Source organism: Vanessa cardui, chromosome 20, assembly GCF_905220365.1.
Source record: "Vanessa cardui chromosome 20, ilVanCard2.1, whole genome shotgun sequence".
NCBI lineage: Eukaryota > Metazoa > Arthropoda > Insecta > Lepidoptera > Nymphalidae > Vanessa > Vanessa cardui.
The window spans coordinates 6,945,168-6,966,147 of record NC_061142.1 but is presented as its reverse complement, the minus strand read 5'-3'; the positions used below and the strand labels follow the sequence as shown (position 1 = coordinate 6,966,147).

Here is a 20,980-nt window from a genome sequence, read left to right as displayed (position 1 = left end):
TCTAAAAGAATAACATCGATATAGCTGTGTCGAACATTGAAGTCAACAAATACTTTACTATGTAAACAATATAATTAAAAGAACAAAAAAATTATCCATTATGTTACGAATAAAGACTGAATAATATGTCAAAACGATCTTACCAACCATTCCGTTAAAGGAAAAACTGGGTTTTATGGTTTACTGCTGCCGAAGGAAAATAGATTTTAAAAATAATTGAAATGCATATAACATAAAGTCATAAAGATATTTGATAATTAACATTAGAAATTCACAATTAAAATGTGCTTATGCTGTTGTGAGTGAACAACCCGCACAGGAATTTAATATTTAAATATGGCGATATTTTAAAAAGTTTGTTTGTTGTTTGTACTCACCTCGGTCCATACAATTGTGTCAACATCGGCTTATAGAAAAGTACAAAGAAATATGCTAATGAAAAGAAAGAAATTTTCCAAAGCAATTGAAGAAATTAATCCCAAAGAAAACAAAAACCACTTCGGGAAATACGATTTTCATATACAAACACATTTATTATAATGGGTCTGTTTATGAAGATTATAATACAACAAACTAGTCAAGTTGCGATACAATTAAAAATTACAATAGATATGTTAATTACTAATGTTTCTTAAGATTGCCTGACTTGATCATGCAATTTTTTTCCTGTTATAATGAAAGATCTTCTCATTTAAACTTTAGTTTACTAACAAACCATTCTCGAAAGAACACCATGCGACATATAACCGTAGCTATTGTTATTTCAGTACATATAGTATTAGCAAGTGGTAATGTGACTTCTTTTACAAAAAATGGTGACGTCACAACAAGTATACCTTTGGATAATCATGCACAGAATGTGTCAGATATCAAATCCGGTGAAAAGAAGAAGGGATCCGTGAAAACGTTTAATTTGAATGACAGTCCGGTGTATCTTGATGATGTGTTATTCGTTTTGAAGAATCAAAATTGGACGGAAGAAGAACAGCCTTGCTTACATAGAACGCTGCTGATGTTACACAATCTTCAGAATTTTACTTTATGGGCTGTTTGGAGTAAGTTTTCATTTTTAAAACTTTACTCTGATATTGAAATATTTTATAAAGACATAGAGCTTATAGAAATAAATTCATGATTAGCATTCATATGACTGAGTTGCAGCAACCTACCTCAATAAATTATAGAAAAAATAGGTTTTACTTTATTAACTCTATTGACATTCTTTTTCATTTATTATGAGGTCCTATTTAAAATTTTATTGAACGTGTACAAGTAAGCTATTTCTTTAAATTTTAATATAGACTGGGATGCGATATCATCTGAACCTCAGGGTCTCCTTTTTGGGAGTAGATTTCATTTGGGCAACTTTGACGAGTGTATGAGCGCGCCATGGTACAAAACTCAACCAGAGCTTCGGACTCAGTACTGCTTAGCTGATATTGTTTTGGAGAGAACTGATAAGCCCGTTAAGAAACGCATCTCCGACCCGTATGATCCGTACCAGTCTGCTTTAAATCTTCTCGAAGTGAGTACAAGCTCCAACTAAAATTGTTTTTTTTCTTTATTTCTTTACATTAACTATGATGACAAGTCAATCAAAAATTATTGGGTTAAGTCCAAATTTAAAGATAAAACTCTGACATAATGATATTATGCACTAAAAACTCCAAAATGCACAAATTCTGATATAAATTTTATTTATACTTTCAATTATTTTCTTTTGAGTTTTGTTTTACAAAATGTTCAATGCTTTCGCGTCAATTCGTCGACAAATTTTGGAATGTTGCTTTTGTTTTTATGTTTTTGGAATAGGCTTTATGAATATGTTTTATTAGTAAATAGGTAATCGAGGCTATAACCTTTAATATATTTTCAAAATCGACGTAGACATTTGTTGGTGATGTCTTCCTGAGAGATTTCAGTGGCGGCCATTCTTAAGGGATACTAGCCTACAGCTCAGGTCATATAATGTGCATAAGTGTCATAATCCGAAGTGCCGGTAAATCAAATCAATTTTATTCAAGTAAACTTTACAAGAAAGCGTTTTTGAATCGTCAACAATTAAATAATACCAGTAAACGTAGGAACATACTTCCAACTTCTCTGTGTCTGAGTCTCCAAGTGACTCGGACACAGAGAAGTTTTCTATAGAAAAACCTATTACTTTTTATGCCAATCTGCGGTCTTACATTCAAGGTATTAAACCAATGAGATAGTTTCCTTAATTACATTGACGTTTATATTCTTAAAACTTTATTAAAGCTATTTTTATTTAGATTCATATTTGTAATTATTTGTGAAGTTCAAAATGTCGCCGTGATTTTCAATTTTAGCACCGATCTGTGTTCCGTCGACCGTTGAACAAGCTAACTTGGGGAGTATGTGTACCTGCAGTGTGCCAACCTAAGTCTGTGGAGCGACTGATGGGGATCCTCCTTGCACACAGCCACCTCGGTACCGCGGGCCTGCGAGCTCACATATCCGTCACCGAACCATGTCAGAAAGTTGATGAACCTCTACCGTTCGACGCTTTGTTTTATGCTTTCATGTAGGTTTAATTAAAAAAAATATTACATGAACTAAACAATCTAAAATGCGAACAATATTATACATAAAATACATCTATAAAAATATAGCATTATAAAAAGGTTTTGCAATGACTTAAAAAGTAAATGTTCCATATTTGGTTTAATTCCTTTCCTCTTTTGAGTAGAAGATTAAGCTAACACTAATCTGTTCTAAAGCGGGTTTTTAGAATCTAATATGTAGACGATTTTTACGCCAAGAAATGATTCCGTACAAGATTTATTATGAACACAAATTACTTGAATATAAATGCTTTTAGATTAAATCCGAAATCTTCATCAACGATTATCATGTTCTAACATCTGAGCCATCTTGGTTTTGCAAATTGCAAGCGATCGCTGATATGAAAAACATTAATTTATGTTAATTTAAAATTTCAGAGGAGTGATGGGGTCTTTAACAATTTTGGCACTCGCATGCACATTTATAAAGTATAAGAAAAAGGACTTAAATTATAACAGAATTCGTAAGTATTTGTATAAAATGTTATGGTTCTTGTATTTTAATTATTGCACATTTATACTCGAAGAAACCTGATGGTGACTCAATACTTATGCGCGTTATATTATACTGAGTCACTGTAAGGTTATTGAGAAATTATAAAATATACATATATGATTTAAATAAATGTAATAATATGTTAATCGTGTGACAAATATAGTTCAATTAAAGGTTTTTAATTGGCTTCCAAAGCTCCAGAAATGTTTTACGACCACAATAAGCAGTATGATAATTAAAAATATTTTTGCCTTTTTAGAAGACAGCATTATTATTGCATTCGATATTAAAACGAATGCGAAGAATTTGCTAAAAACGTCGGGGAATGGACTTGAAGTGTTATATGGTATCAAGTTCCTTACGATGTGTGTGATCGTCTCCGCTCACCAGTACGGTATATTCAATGGAGGTCCAGTGAGCAATGGTTCCAAATTGGACGAGGTAATGACGTCACTTAGTATATTTTGGTAATATCCCAAGTTTATTAGATGACTTTGACTTACTGGTTCTTACCGGTAGGTAATATGTACTTCAAACTGGTTACTTTAAAATTATTTTTCTTTCTTTATAAAAAATACGAATCCAAAAACGTACGAGTCTACTTAAATAAAGTTTATTTTAGATTTTTTCTCTTTGATGGAATTTCAGAGACTTTCATATACGTTTTTGTTTTCGATTTCAGGATGCTCTAACCATACTTGGTATGATGTTTCTGCACGAAGATGTCGTAGTAGACTCTTTCTTCTTGCTATCCGGTTTCCTTATGGCCACATTACTTATAAAGGCGAAGAAACTGCCCAATCTATTTTTATTTTTCTTAAAGAGATACGTCAGGTATGAATTCGATTTTAAATATTTCTTTCTTTCTACAAATAAAAGATTAATATTACTGATTGGTCAATGGTCACAACTAAGACTTTGCTGTTTTTTTATAAATGCTGTTAGGAAATCTGCATGTAACCGAGAATATGAGTTGCAGGCTTGTAGGAAACTCCAACTTTTTCTCATTGACAAGTCATTGTTCATTCTATTTATTACGTTTTCAAATATCTGGATTAACCTTTTAGTGGCACTATCCAAACTTACGTAAAGTTTTCATTATTGTAAATTGTTTTTTAATTTCTTCCACAGGTTAGTGGTGGCGTATGCCGTAGTTATATTTTACATCTGTGCGATCTTCCCGTATACTGGTTCCGGTCCTCTGTGGCACAGGGCCATTGCAGCTGACACAGAGCCATGCAGGAAGAACTGGTGGCTCAGTCTTCTCATGCTGAGTAACTATATAGATAGCGAAAACATAGTAAGTGACTTTTGTCATTTTTATACTACATAAGTTTACCATGTTTAACACCAGTTTTAAAAGTCAGCAAAGTCGCTTAGCATAATAAAATCATGTGTGCCGTAAGCCTTCATATCGTAACAGTTAACTTTAGATAAATTACTTTTGCCCGCTTAACATTAATTATAAACAATCAAAACTCAAAAATGAAAACAAATATTCTGACTTCTTAACTTTCTTCGATTATATGAATTGAGGAAAGAGGACTATCATGATGATATGCCCGCCTTCTTTCACCAACTGAATGCGCCTTTGATAGCATTTGAATAAGATATATTTTAATTCAATTCTAACTTATCTTTCATCATTTTATTCAACAGTGCCTCGTCGTCAGCTGGTACATTCCTTGCGACTTCCACTTTTGTATATTTACGATGGCATTGTACTGCTTCTATAAGAAATTTCCTCTGGCCGGAAAAATACTGGCAACCGTTGTCTCCATAGCTGCAATCCTCGCGCCAGGAATAATCAACTACATTTACGAACTACCGGCGATACAGTTGTTTACCTATGAGTGAGTATAATATAGCATTGCGAAACTGAATTCTATAATACTTGTTATGATATCTTGACTAATCCATCGAATAGCCTCGCCAGCTGATTGGCTAGATATTAAGCCACAAATCCCAACGTCCTGAGTTAAAATTCAACTCACGACCAGTTAACTTTCAGAAATTGACCAGAAGTACATCATCATATTATGAACTTGAAAATTAATGCTTCTTTATTATATAACGCTATAACGTCTCATAAATTAATCTGAAAGAAATCTTGTCATCGTCATTCGATTCTCCTCTATAATATATTGCTAAATCTCCATGTTACACTAATGTTCTTATGTTTCTTTTTAACTTTTCTATCAAACTCTTTCTTTGAATCTCCTAAAACTTATTCTGTAAGTTGAAAGTGAATGAAAACCTTTTAATTTAAGTAATAATCTTTGTTTCCTATATACCTCATAGTAAATCTTTGTTAGTGATTTTGTTGATCTACAGTGTGACTTAAACAAATACTAGAATAATTATTAGAACTTTAAAGTTAACTGAAAACTTACGCGCAATAAAGTATTACCTTTTCTATAACAAGGTTGTAATAACGAGGATTAAGCGCTACGACCTACGATCGTTTCATTATTTACATTATAAAAAATATAAGTGCAACAATTAAGTACTACTTAAACCAATTAATTATTGGAAATATGATAACAATATTATACTGTCCTTTATATTCAAAAGATATTACAGCTTTTATTTACTAAAAGGTCTGAAGACCTCAAATAATGTTTAAATTGATCATGAAAAAACATTAAAAAAATTAAATTATATAAATAATATTAAAACGACAAGAATACCACGACAAATTCTGATTCGATGGGGTATCGAATCAAAATTTCATTGATCACTTAAAAATCAATTTATTAAGTAGTCTCTAAGGCCTTTTACATTTTAAGCTCTTTCGAACCGTAATTTTACAGGATTACATTAATTACTTCCTATTCGCAAAATATATTTAATACAAAATTAAGCAAAGCTAATTCTAAGCATGTTTTTTATAATGCACTTCTATTTACCTAATATATATGTAATACTTAATGATAGCGTGCGAAAAACGCTTTTTTTTATACGTTAATACAATAATGGAAAATTCTAATCTTCTTAGCACATTGTTTACGCTTGAATCAATCCAATTATTATTGCACTACGCCATTACGCATCTATCATTGCTCCACGATTATCTACGATTATTGATAAGTCGGGTTATAAAAATTCCACTCTAAAAGGGCTAAGGTTGTAATTATGAATCCTCTGCTATTTTGCATGATTACCAGCACTTTGCTTCTCTAATAACTTATTGTCTAATATAATTTATATCTCATTATTAACACGATACTTAATAATTCCTTAGTAAGTTATGAAATTGAAATATAAACATTGTATTTCAATGTTTATACTTCTCAATCGAATTATTTTACTCTAGCTGATATACTATAAGATTACTGAGTGATGACACGTTCTTTTTTTAAATGTGAATTGCGGATAGGATATGCCTATTTTGTGATAGGATTTTGCGCAAGCCCGTCTAGGGAGGTAGCACGCAGTCATCAGATATTTTAAAACAGCAATACTGTCATGTTGTGTTCCGGTTTGAAGGGTGAGTTAGCCAGTGTAACAGGCACAAGGGACATAATATTTTAGCTTCACCATCCACCATTCTGCATTGGATCAGCGTGCTATAAACGTACACCAAATTATGTCCTTAAAATTTAAGGAATCGTTCCCGGCAGTATCACATCTACAAAACAGCAAAACTAATTCTGTATCTATTCGATATTAGTATATTCAAACGTAGTGTAGGACGTCCTCGGGTACGGTGGTGTGACGACTTACGCAAGACGGCTGGCAGGAGCTGGATGCGAATAGCCCAAGAACGATCTCAGTGGCGTGCAATTGAAGAGGCCTATGTCCAGCAGTGGACGGAAATGGGCTGATGGATTGGTTTGGATTGGATTGGATATTCAAATGTCTGTCTTTTGTACAGCTTCATAACAAACCCCCGAGGACCATTGCAGTTTCACATGACGTATATCAAGAGCCACACGCGATATGCTGCGTACATCATCGGCTTCCTGAGTGGTCACCTGTACTCTTACTGCGCCGCGTCCGATAACTTCAATAAGATATCCAAAGTAAGTAAAACGAAATATGTGTAGTTTATTCGTCGAATATAAAGAAAAATTTGAGCTTGTCGCTTGATTCATATTTCATTTTTTAAATGTACCATTTACATTCGTATCATTTATATCATATCATCATATATTTTACCGCCAAACAGAAATACTTAGGATGTTGTTGATGTGTTAGGTGTGGGTGTGTTAGGTATGTTTCAGTTTTTAGGATTAAGTCCTAAAAACTGAACTGGGTTCACTGAACTGGCTCACAGCCAGTGTAACTTCAGGCACAAGTGACATAACTTGTAAGTTCCCAAAGAATATGGGGTATTGACAATAGATGGATGAATAAGTATTTCATATAAAGGCAATTTATTTAAGTGGTCAACACTTGCTATTGGCAATAACGTTGGTCCATCTTCCTACATATAAAAAAAACTAAAATATATGTAATTTGTTCGATTTTCAGAAATGGTCCATCCTAGGTGCATGTCTCAGTATATTCACTATGGCTGTAGTTATGTTTACTGGGCCCATGTTCCTGTGGCGTAGCTACGACGTACTTGAGAGCGCCATATACGCGGCCCTCAATCGGCCGGTGTGGGCCAGCTGTGTCGCTTTGCTCGTCATATGCCTATCACTTGGACACGTTCGTGAGTAATAATTTGCAAGACAATACTAATTAAATATTTCATTCTTGGTTAAATATTAACAATTCTAGCTTATAGTAATGTAGATAATCTTTGCTAACTAAAGATACACAACTATTCAAATGACGCAACGTATAAACTAAAATCATAAGCGCCCTATAGCAAGATTTTTGCATTCCCATTGGTGTATGAGTGTGACAAAGTTACAATTTACGCTTCGTCTTATATGATGTATATTGATTTCGAGATGTTGTTCGAAATATCCTTATTAAGTGTACAATGTTTTAATTGTGTGTTCCGGAACGGCCTACATGCGTCTCTAAAGCTAGGCTTTTGAATGTTGCATCTCTCCCCTGACCGTATATACAACACTGAAATAGCCTTAAAATAAATATCCCTAATTCCAAACATAGTGTATATAAATTTTTTTCATTAAGTAGACTTAAAATTATATTATATAAATTAAATAAAATAAATATGACACAACATCACATACATTGCTCTTGTCCCAATGTAAGTAGCTAAAGCACTTGTGTTATGAAAAATCAGAAGCAACAACGGTACCACAAACACCCAGACCCAAGACTACATAGAACACTAATGATAATCTACATTGACTCGGCCGGGAATCGAACCCAGAACCTCGGAGTGGCGTACCCATGAAAACCGGTGTACACACCACTCGACCACGGAGGTCGAGAATATTTTAAAATTTTTAAATTAAATTTTATGTCCAGCTCTCATCAAGGGCTTCCTGACCTGGTACCCGTGGGTGCCGCTGAGCCGTCTCTCGTATGGCCTCTATCTCATTCACACCGTGTTCATAGCTCGCAATGTCTATGTCACGCGAAATCCACAACATCACGACTACATTAATATAGTAAGTATTTTAATTTACTCAAAATCAAAATGAACCTTAGTAGATTCTACCGAGAGGAAACGGCAAGAAACTCAGTAGTTACTCTTTTTCAACATTTAAAAAATACAATCATATTAGTTAAAAACAATATATGTATGTAATGTATCCTGCCTGGAAGTCAACAGGTATTAATTCCAAGCTATATAACATAATATTGTTGAATTGGAGTTATTTGTAATGTAAGTGCCGAGATGGCCCAATGGTTAGAGTTAGGTTAGTGAGAAAACCTGCATATGTCTAATTTCATCGAAATTCTGCCACATGTGTATTCCATAAACCCGCGTTGGAACAGCGCCTTAGATTACGTTCCTAACGTTCTCTATAATATTCACTGTTTAATTGTTCTTATAAGTCAAAATAAAGAAATAGATTTTAATTGATACTTTTCAAATAAATTGTTGAACTTGCATTTTTCAAAACGATTTAACTCGAAAATGGTTCACTTTTGCATAATGCATTTTGCTTTAAAAAAAATGCAAATAGTCACTATATATCCCTAACTGGAATACGAGGAATTACCAATAACCCTGTATATATACATATACACACTTAGAATTAACGAAAATGGAGAGTGTCATGAGTGTATATTTTAATCATATTTTAAAACATATTGTTTGTTTTAAAGTCATAGTGATATAAATATTGTATTTTCAGATGACGTACTGTCTCGGTATCATTTGCGAAGGATGTCTGGCGGCATTGCTTATTTGGCTCATCGCTGAAGCACCTATCAACAACCTTCTTAATGTCATCTTCAAATTCAGGTAATTATTCAAATAAACTATATAAAAATATAATCTATTTGAATCAAAAAGAACAGAAAAGGTTATTATTTAAAGTTTGCATTCAAATTTCTTAGAAAGCAAATAATTTAATTTAAATAAAACAATTATTAGTGCATTATTTTTTTATTTTTTTTTTATTCTTGAACACAATATAACGTAATATCTTAAGTTAATCAACATGCACTAGAAAATAAGTTTTAAACTTTTCAAGTAACAGATTCAAATATCTGCATTTTGAAATAGATTTAATAAAATCCTTCTGTTTCGCACCTCGAAACTTTTCACCTAAATGGCTAAATAAATTAGTCCTGTTTTTTTTTCAGTAACAATGAGAAAAAAGAAACGGATGCAGAAGGACAATCATCCACAAATGGCGGAAACGATAAAAGACCAAACAGTGGGCACTTACACGAAAATATTCCAACGTCGGTACAGATTATTTCTTCAAAGATATAAAATGATTTTTAGTTTTTTTTTTTTTTTTGTTTCATGTACCAAAAGTGTTATACCAAAAATTTGTATAATAATTGTCATCGGCATCAAATTAAGTGTTGGTATTAAAGTCTTCTTAAAAGTTTAGGAATAAACAGTTGTAAAAATCGGCTTAAAGAAATATGAATGCTTTAATTTAAGGTAATCAAATATTTATAAATAAAATAAAATATGTAACACAAAAAGTGTTTTTTTTATTTATTCTGTTACTGTTACTGCACTTAACGCCTGTAAATTTTTTCCAGAGCATTCAAATCAAATCGTACGGGTTTGGAAGGCAGTATACTGATAAAAATTTAAAACCACCAAGAAAACTCAGCAGTGCGTGAAAGCTAAATTTATTTATTATACTTTTCGCCCCTTATGATACTTGGTCAGTATATTTGTGTTCCGGTTTGAAGGGTGAGTGAGCCAGTGTAACTACAGGCACAAGGGACATAACATCTTATTTCCCAAGGTTGGTGGCACATTGACGATGTAAGGAATAGTTAATATTTCTTAAAGCGTCATTGTCTATGGGTGATGATGACCACAACCATCAGGTGGCCTATATGCTCGTCCGCCAACCTATACCATAAAATAAAATGTTTGGAATACACGTTGTAGTAGGCATCTGATCGTAGGACGTCGTCGGCTTCTGTCGTCTCTCCTCATCACCGTTAGGACAGCGGACAGTTCACTTTCTGTGCTGTTTGACAGCCAGTTTGGACTAATTCAGAAGTGGTCTATATTGGTTTGCTGGAGAATATTACATTGTCATGGATACAGTAATATGTATAGATTAGTGTAACTTTCAGAGACCAAAGCGTAATCAAATATTCTAAGTAATAATATACAGCTAAGGTTTGCATAAAACAAGAAAAATGTATGTACAAAATGATTTGAATTCGACTCTATTGCCTCGTTAAGAGCCAAGATGGCCCAGTGGTTAGAATGCGTGCATCTTAACCAATGATTTCGGGTTCAAACCCAAGCAAGCGCCACTATATATATGTGCTTAATTTGTGTTTATAATTCATCTCATACTCGGCGGGGAGGGAAACCATCGTGAGGAAACCTGCATGTGTCTAATTTCATCGAAATTCTGCCACATGTGCATTTCACCAACCCGCATTGGAACAGCGTAGTGGAATATGTTCCAAATCCTCTCCATAATGGGAGAGGAGGTCTTTACCTTTTACAAGCAAGGAAATTTAGATTCTGATATTTTACTTTACTTTACTTTACTTTACATCGTTAGTCTAGTGACTAGATATAGTGCCGTAGTTTTGCCCCAGGTCAACGAATCCAGTATTGTAGATCTGTATTGGACTTTGCTGATTTTTTTTCATTATGACATAAGTACTCAAATTGAAATTTAAGAGTTAAAATAATGGCGCCATCTATTTTTGACAGGTAGAATTACTAAGTCCAAATGTTTGAAGAAGACTACAGGCATTTGTCCAGCAAGGGTATATTCAGATTAATATATATTTATAATTATTCACTCAATATATACTAGTTTTTTAAACATTAACAATATTTTGAAACTATTTTATTTGAAGTTTAAGTGTATAACAGCGCCATCTATATTTCATGAGTAAAATTACTGAGTCTGAATTACTTAAGAGCAACTTCAAAGGCAATCCTATTGTACCTTGTTTACATAGATGGCGTTGATAGTCAAAATGAATAACTGATGATAACTTTATAAAAAGATAAAATAACTTAAAATTGTTTCTCTTGATTTATTTTATTTTAAAATGCTGATATAAGTCATATTTTGAAGTTTTTGTGTATATTATCCATAGCTGGGCACCGTTAATCAAATAGTTAACTTCGTTAATCGTTAATCCGCTACAAAAAAAGTTAGCTTCGTTAAGCGTTAAAGCGTTACATTTCAGAAGAATTAACGCAAGTTAACGTTAATCGTTAATCCGTTAATACGTGTAAAATTGCATTTTTATATCGTTGGGTTAGTGAACTTATACAACTTGTTAGCTTAGGTTCTGGAAGTTAACAGGTTAGGAATAAAACAAAATACTTGTATAATACAAATGTGTAATTTAATCGTCGGGCATAAGGTGCAACCCCTTCATGAACATTAACATGTTGAAGTTCTCGTCTGAAAGCGAGGATCGTTTTGGTGTTTAAATGTCTTTACCCGTGGAAAACAGACGTTCAACTGCAGCGCTTGAGGGCAGCAGCAGTATTGTATAGTATTTTAATAAATAGATTTATGAATATCTGTTCCCCGAGGAATGCAGCATCGTTGAACGAGTCTTGATTTCATGTCCAGCCACATTTGAACGAGACTTTGTGCTTTACTCTTTAAAGAGTTGGAGCTCTTTGGTTTTTCTATAGACTGAGTGACAGAATTAAAATGTCTTCTTCCTCGTCATCATCGTTGTTACTCGCATTGCTCCCTCCACCAGTTAAACTATCTCTGTCCTTCGAATTTTCCGCTGCTTCTTGTCGTAAAGCATCTTCTACCTTTTTTACTGCATCCACTCTACTGCTGTCATACGTTTCCAGCCATATCAACCGGAACTTTGGGTGAAATGCCGCGGCAAGTAGGCACTGTTCATCATTCAGGAGTAGACCAAACCTTTTCTCTATACCATTTAATAAGGCATTGGCTAAAGCTGTGCAATTTACTAGGCCCTTAGATTTAATATTTTTTAATTTATAGACAGTTGCTGCAATTGTCGGTAGTAGTGATCCGATATATGCTTGAGCTTCTCCTAGGATACGATCGAGAGGGACGTCATTCGTTTCATACTTGTCTGAACCTGTTTTTCGCGCCGCGCCGCGGTGCCGAGCGGTAAATAGTAGGCATTAGATTAACGATTAACGGGCTTCTGCATATTAACGAAAGTTAACGTGTCCGTTAACATTTTTAAAAGTTAACTTAAAAGTTAATTCGTTAATCAAAATGTTAACTTCGTTAATTAACGATTAACGAATTAACGAGTTAATGCCCAGCTATGATATTATCATAAAGATACAAACAATCTACGTTTAAATTAATCTATCATACAAAATATTTAGCCTCATGTTAATAATATTAAATGACCTGAATGAATTACACACATCAGCAAGCAAATGAGTTTGCAAATTAATTTACCTACGTGCATCTTGCAGGTAAATCAACAGGCATTACGTCACTTAAACAAGCCGCGTGATGTTAGAATTATTATTAGAATTCATTAGGTTATGGATACAATGTTACATAGATACAGTCTTACTTATATTCACACTTATTATACAGACCGTTCTCTTTACCTTATTATTATATTACCTTTCAAACTAATTTACAAAATTTACTTACCTCTTATTTTATATTGAACTAATAAAAAATAGTTAGTTCTGGTAAATCAATTATTTTGTATCAAGTTCACTTTCTATTTACTTCTATATTTATTTCTTCAAATTCCTCACAGGTCTCTGTGTTATGTATATAGTTATATCCTTTGAAAATAAAATGTAAAACATGATATTTACTAAAAAACACAAAAGAATTATTTAGACTTATTTTGATAAACATAAAGTATTACAATACATAATTATAATAAGTACAATTTATCTGAGATATTTAGGTATCCATACTAAGGTATGTCGAGGCAAATACAAGTACTTAATTGTGGCTCTACATCTAATGTAGAGTTTAAAGTTAATGCTTTCCCGACAATGGCGAAGATGATATAGGTACATATATTTTGGTAGAATATTGACTAGGCAACATTATACACCTAGGAACTTGTTTAGTATGTATATAAAAACGCTTGTGTTGTTTGGGATGTATCATTATAATATTAGAGCGTGGCGTAAGTTATAAGTGTATCGGTATAAATGGTATAATAATAGTAGGAGATGGAAGCTAGCAATGTTAAATATGAAACATGCTAGGAATCTGTATCCAGCGTCCAGCGGAGCGCGACTCTGTTTGGCAACATAACAGCAGCAAACATAATGACATAATTGCCGGAGGAGCGACGGGGGGCGACGCGGGGCGCATGCGCCGGTTTGACGGCCAAGGTCGAGGACGCGCGATTCTGCCGCGCGCCGCCGCGTCGGCAAGTCTCTTGCGTGCCCTCTTTCTCGAAACTATTTCTATGAAGGGGTAATGCGCATTATACGCCGCGAGTGAACCCTCAACGCCACCCTGCCACTGCAACGAAGGTAACTTTATTCCTATGCAATCCCTTAGCCACAAAAATCCATACTTCATAACGCAGCACTAACATCGATTGGATAATGTTTGTAATCATGAAGTATTCATAGAGAGGTAGGTATGGACGAATGCGCCTTCGCGGCTTAATCATTGATGAACTTCGTTGTGTGATTGCGGATATAAATAATGAGACGCCATAGGTTCCTTGGTTTTATACATTAGAGAATAATTTCATGATAATTGTTAAAAATGGACATGTTTTGTATAAAAATCGGTCACATCACCTTGCATAGTTCTTACGTGCCTCACGTCATCGCGGTGAGCGCTAATCGCCTAAACAAACAGCTCGCTATATTTCGGAACAATGTTAGTGCCGAGTTTAACTAGACCTAAGGTTCTGAAACAAAGGTGGGCTGTTACGTAATTTATTTTAAAACGACCCTGAATAGCAGCTGCGGATTATATCGTTGCTAGTTTGATATTTTTCTAGTAATGTAATTAAGAATTTAATGGAATAAATATGAAATGGCGGTTCGTGTAAACATTTGTCAATGAAGTTCAAAAACAATGGTCGTACGTACCGTGTTTAATAAATGTGTAATAGTTTATAGGTACGTATGTTGAATAAAATGATTCATGCCAACAAACTAATGAACACTAAATAATGAACATTATTTATCTGTTGAATGACGAAAATGACGCTTAAATTACGTAAATCTCAGAAAATTAATTTAATTCAAATCGCTAGATGCATATTTATTAATACTTGTATAATCTTTTGATACCTATAGTGAAATACAATAACTCTTATAATTTGCTTACAACGTATTATGTTAATGAGATCCAGGTAACAGTGGCACTTATTATGATTTCGGTTTCAACGATTTAATAAGTTCATGGTAAACTATCTACATGTCCCTGCTTGTAGATTTTGGCTTTTTTTGGTCTTCGTAAACCGTTTTTCTTAGTTTTATCCCGATCAATAGCTTCGGAATGTGTGAGGACAGATATAAACAAATATATAAATGCATGCAGGCGGTATTTATTTGAGATCACATCTTGTACTGCTTTATTATCCAAATTATAATTATTATTTGTTATTGTTATGATGGAACATTGAACGAAGCTATTATTATGATTACAGTAATAAACCTATGACTTCTGTGGCCATGTTTCCTTTGTCGCGGTAACTGACAAACGGCTCTAATTCTTTTGTGCAATTTCTATAATTTATTCTTATATTATATATTTCTATAATTTATTTATTCTTCGCTTGTATTTTTAAGTTAGCTTAGTTATAAGTCGTTAGGTTAGTAGACCCTTCCTTGGAGCTCAAGCTTACTTCATACCATATTATTGATATCATCGACAGTTTCATCGTGAATGAGCAATAGAAAGACAGAGTTACTCTCGCATTAGGATAACTAGGTATAATTATTTTTTTTAAATATTAGGTATTTCCTGAACTTGGCTGACACGCTACCGCGTGTCTAGATCAAAAATTGATTTATTTCTTTTAAACATATAGGATTTTCGTTTTTAAAATGTTCTCGGATTTACGGTTAGTCGCACCATGCACTATCACATTACACAATATGTATTAAAAAAATAAAAATAATGTTATCTGCTTGTTTGTGTTCAAATAAATAAATTATATTATATAATAATATACATAGACCTATCTAGCTTGCATTATTACAACTGTCTTCCCCTCTCAACTTAGCTTGAAATTGGTTTTGGTTGTGTATGTTTTCCGCGAGGGGAGAAACTATGTACTTTTTTTCCGAATTTCATCGAAATCCGTACACGCGTTATTTGCTAAATACAGAGGACAAGGATACAGTAACAAATCAAACCAATTCCATGCACTTAATGGCGGATGTATTTTTTTTTCGAAATTTTTTCTGTATTCGCTTTCAGACCCTAGGGGTACTGAATACTATTTAATAATAATTTTGAAATTTTGATCCACATTGCGTACTATCTAAGTGGACCTCCTTATATACAATTCACTTAAGGTTTTGTTAAAGCACCTGTTCGTTGAGCGGCGATAAAAGCTTTAAAAGTAATGAAATTATTCAGCTCGGAACGATTTTTTTAAATTATTTTATTATAAAATATTTAAAACATTACTATGATTATATTCAAACAAGATATGTATTATATGTTTTAAGCATATTATTTATAGTAAAGTTTCAAGTAAACATACAACGGCTGTTAGAAAGCCTCTTCTCTTGAGGGAGTTTGGCGTTATTCCACCTTGCTGTTACAATGCGATTGGACTAAACCGAACTACAGTTGTCTTTTTTTAATATAAAAATGTTTACCAAAAAAAGAGATAGGTATATATACCTATGTCTGTTGCCTAATTCGAAGACACACATTAAATACATATCATTCAGACACATACAATATTTCCTACTACGTTTATATTCTTCTCCGAGCATGAGATGTATTTAATCACTAATAAAAACTCAGATGTTTTTTCAAAAGGAAATCGAAAAAAAAAATGTTTTATTAAGGGTTACGTTAATTCCAGTTAATGTAATGTAATTTCTTGAAACGGATTTACGGTACTATGGTGACAGGAATGATAGGAGTATGATGAAGAGGAAAACCTTACCACTACATTAATCAGGGTACCGATGTCTTATCCGTGGTGGTCACCACCTACTATCCGATGGCCCAGTTCACCGTCGATATAAATAAAAAAATAACAAGCATAGCGAGTAATTACTCGTGTCTTCATTACGTAGACCGGTTTGCCGTCTTAAACGATTACGAGGGGCTTCTGTCAACTAAGTTGTTGCAAATCTTATGGGACAAATTATTATTCAAGGATCAATACAATACGCTATTCAATTTTATTTTTAAATTGAATTACATATGACTGAATGGAATACAATTAGGTTTTACGTATTTGTACGTTTAACTTCTTTAAGTAAAATGCTATTGTGTGTTCCAATAGTGGGTTAGTGTCTGTTGCTCAGAGGAAATGGTTTGGATTACATAAATAAACATGCAAGTTCCTTTACTATATATTGTGGGATACGTAACTCAACGCTTGTATGGTTTATATGCTTTGCTACTGAGCCATCTAGGCTCATTTTTGTAATTAAACTGAGAGTTATTGAATTAGAATGTGATATAAATAAGAATGACTAATAAAGGTAGCCTGACTCTTGACAACCCTTTATGTTTCGAGGTGCTCGGAGTTTAGTACGTGAATTTTTATGTTCCTATCTCCTTTATATTAAGTATAAATAAAGATACATTTTTTATAAAATTAAATTCTGCATTTTTTTATGAAACTTCATAATAATAGGTTATGAACAAGGAAAATTACCTTTTAGAGACTCGTAATCATTATTTTTAGGATTCGGAGTGTATCCAATCACAAAGCCTACGTCGCCTCAAAGTGAAACTCAAATTAATGAGACTTGTTTAACCTCATAAAAATTTTCATTACTAAAATATTATTAAAATTTGTAAAACTCTACTTGTTCTATTATCTACGCTTATAAATGTATAATATTTTCTTATTTCTTACAGATTATTAGATTTTCTGACAATAACCGCCATGAAACACAACAAAAACAAATTATATAGTACTAAATTAAAATCCGGTTTCGCTGGGCTGAGATAAATAAAACTAAACAAATACGGTTTATTATTAAATTTTAATTATTTTACAAATGGTTTCATTTTCTATATTTAATATTTAGGTGGTGAAAATTAACTATAATGATTTTTTACACAATTTTCTGAACGCACCCATAAACGTCAAACATGGCCGCCAGTTGAATTGTCATTGAATTTCATGATTTAATATCGAATTATCTCGATTATACAAATACATATTACGGAAATATGATGTCGACTAAAAATCATTATTTTTAACGTTCTACATTTGTAGATAGGTTTTGGTCGGGTTTATCGTAGATCTGGACGAAATTATTAATATAGATGACGGACTGAAAACAACTTTACGAAACAATCAGTTGAATTGACAATTCACAAAACAATCAGCTGAGCTGAGTCCTCGGATTAAGCTGCGGATTTAGATCGTAAATTGTAAATACTATATTCGCTTTCGATTTTATATTTATAAGAGAAATATGTACCCATACAATTAGAAGGCCCTTAAAACCAGCAAAATGTAGTTAATTCTTGCGTTGTACACTTCTTGAAGTTGTTATTAAATGACCGTGTGCTAGTTCTTAAACTTTCTAACAATCAAAATGTCATTAATATCAGCTTAGTGAGTTTTCAGTGAAGAAAATTTCTAAACTTATATTTCCATCGCAGTTAATGATATGAAATAAATATCGCATAGTTACGTTCTTGATTGACAATTCAAATCATACGATTGTAGTAGGTTTTTCTGTTGTTAATTTTATAATATTTATAGGGACGAGAAAATGTGTCAATTTACGTTTAATGGTCAACACTACCCATAGATATTAACATAGTAGAAATGCGCTGTTTAGCTTACTAGCCAAGATATAATGTTTTTAGTTTGTTCGTCTGAGTAATTCATAAATGGGTGGTAACATGCCGACGGGTTTGCACAAAACTCTTCCTCAAGTTAGTAAGTTCGCAAGCTCTTCGTTCCATTGGGATCGGTTTTCATAACTCAATGCAATTTCATTGGATTCAAAGTATCAGCTAACCATAAATATGTCTTGTATAATTCCATGTTACAACAATTATTTTTTATTGATGAATAATACAGTAAAATAATTTTTTATTAGTATAATAAATCTCATCATTGCTTTTATCAATAAAAAAGCGAATATTTCCAAAGAGGTTCTACATAATTTATCTTAATTATAATAAATTTTATTGTCAATTAATAATGTTTAATCTGTGATTATGTTTTATAATGTGCGAGCCGCAACAGATAATAACACATGATATCCGGAAGCGGTTACAGGTACGAGATGAAGGTCGTAATATAATATCGGTAAAGGCATCGCTAAAGATTCTGTTTCAAGGTTATTCGGCTCTATACTGAAACTAGGTGATTAGGTTAAATAGGTTTACCTAAAACTAAGAAAAAAATTATATATTGGAATGGTTCGTAATTATTTTTAATAAATATATTAAGTTAGTTAATATATTATTTCATAACTTTTTATTTTATTTCTTACTAGCTACCAATCCCGGTTTCTCACTGTTCCACACAATAGCTATGCATACAACTTTTAGATTAAAGAAAAATGTGGGAAGAAAAACTAAACGTATAATGTTCGAACAGTTTCATCTAAATTCATCTGTCAATGTAATATCATAATATCAGCTCTACATGTCCTTCTGCTGAGTAAAGCCACCAGGCTTTGCAGCAGTGCATGCTTGCACGATATGAATCACACAAATTAAGCGCATGAACACTCAATGAGACCCGGCCTTGAACCCGCAATCATCGGTAAAGGTTTCCACGCACACATAGCCATCTCTGCTGTTGATAAGTATCAAATTTGAACAGGTTTTGTCCCTTGGATTAAAAGAAATTGGAAGAAAATAGCCATTGAATGACGTTGTGAAAATAACTTATAGGTTCAACTGAACAATTAATTATTTATAATAATTAATATTTGGTTTAGGATTTCGTTGTATTTAAATTCGAAATATATCCGAAACTGCAATGATACTTTATTAATTTCTCTTTTGAGCTACCTATTTACAAGCAAAGTTAACAGGGCAAGGTTTTTATTTATATTAGTTCCATGATACAATTACTCAAGATTGGCTGATACTGATCGTCTGGGATAGAGTACTAAGGTAACAATTACGGCGTTAATAAAGTATAAGGACAAAGAGAACCGAATAGACAATAGATCATCCTTATACGATTTTATCTAAGCGAGTATGAATACAATAGAAGCATAGGCACTAAACAATTATCCGTATTACAAATGAGAACAAAGAAATTATTTTATGTACATCTTTATTATTATACCAGCTGTTTTTTATAAAACTACATAGTTTACTCCCTGAAGGGGTAAATTAAAAAGTGCCTATAACTTCACGGCAATTTTCATCGAAATCGGTTCAGTTTTAGGTATGTAACCTATTCATAAGTTACTTGCTTACTTACTTGGTTAGTATTATCTTTCACATTTATAATATTAGTACATACAGAAGTATCGATTGTTTTTATTGTATGGATTTTCGTTGTTTCAATAGTAAACGTTTGTCTTTTGTTTTTTAACGTATTAATTGGTTCTTTTGATTTGTATGAGTAAAATAGACTCGTATGCCGTGACGACAAACGGCTTGACGCTCTATGCCATAATGCCCCTCTCCGCCACCACTTTCCACCCCCTTGGGAGCGTATAGCGCATACTACATACTCAATTATTATTACACTTATATGAAAATAATATTAATTTTATTAACTAAACATTTTGCTACATAATTAAAATATTTCAATAACCATCAATAATAATTAATTATCGATGTTTCACATCTGCCGTGACGATCACATTTTTTATCAACACAAATATAAAAATTTATATAGCTTTAATTAAACGATTTTTATGTTAAACTAGAATAGGTTTTTAAATTTAATATTGTAAAGATAATTTTCATTATGGCAATCATTTTCGCCTTATGAAGCTATATTCAATAATAAAGAAAAAATCTAACATATTTTTATAAGTGTATATATATTTCATAGCGCTCTCAATTCGTTTATCTCGTTAGTAGTTAGTGCTGTACGTACATCCGAGTACGTATAACTATTCCCCGATAACATATGTACCTCCAGCGTTCTCGGATTAACCTCTAACCCGAGTTATAATTCATCGTTTGTTTCATAATCTGTATTTCTCTGTGTGCGTAATACGCGTGCGTACTCCCATCCCTATGTAGGTCAGGGGAAGCTG

The 20,980-nt window shown here is 32.8% G+C and overlaps 1 protein-coding gene and 1 long non-coding RNA gene across 2 annotated transcripts in view; both read left to right on the top strand.

Annotated features, from left to right (window-relative positions):
- Window positions 1-717: 717 nt before the first annotated feature.
- On the top strand, window positions 718-9,990 carry LOC124538651 (nose resistant to fluoxetine protein 6-like). Its single transcript, XM_047115783.1, has 13 exons — window positions 718-1,055; window positions 1,302-1,525; window positions 2,334-2,548; window positions 2,967-3,052; window positions 3,344-3,525; window positions 3,767-3,918; window positions 4,216-4,384; window positions 4,744-4,937; window positions 6,962-7,109; window positions 7,561-7,744; window positions 8,479-8,621; window positions 9,315-9,424; window positions 9,769-9,990. Exons 1-13 carry the CDS (start codon window positions 734-736, stop codon window positions 9,899-9,901), a joined length of 2,262 nt encoding a protein of 753 aa, XP_046971739.1. The 5' UTR covers window positions 718-733; the 3' UTR covers window positions 9,902-9,990.
- Window positions 9,991-13,957: 3,967 nt separating this feature from the next.
- LOC124538212 overlaps window positions 13,958-20,980 on the top strand; it is a 61,764-nt gene continuing 54,741 nt past the window's right edge. Inside the window, exon 1 of the long non-coding RNA XR_006966972.1 lies at window positions 13,958-14,098. This is a non-coding gene — a long non-coding RNA (uncharacterized LOC124538212). The remainder of the gene's footprint in view (window positions 14,099-20,980) is intronic.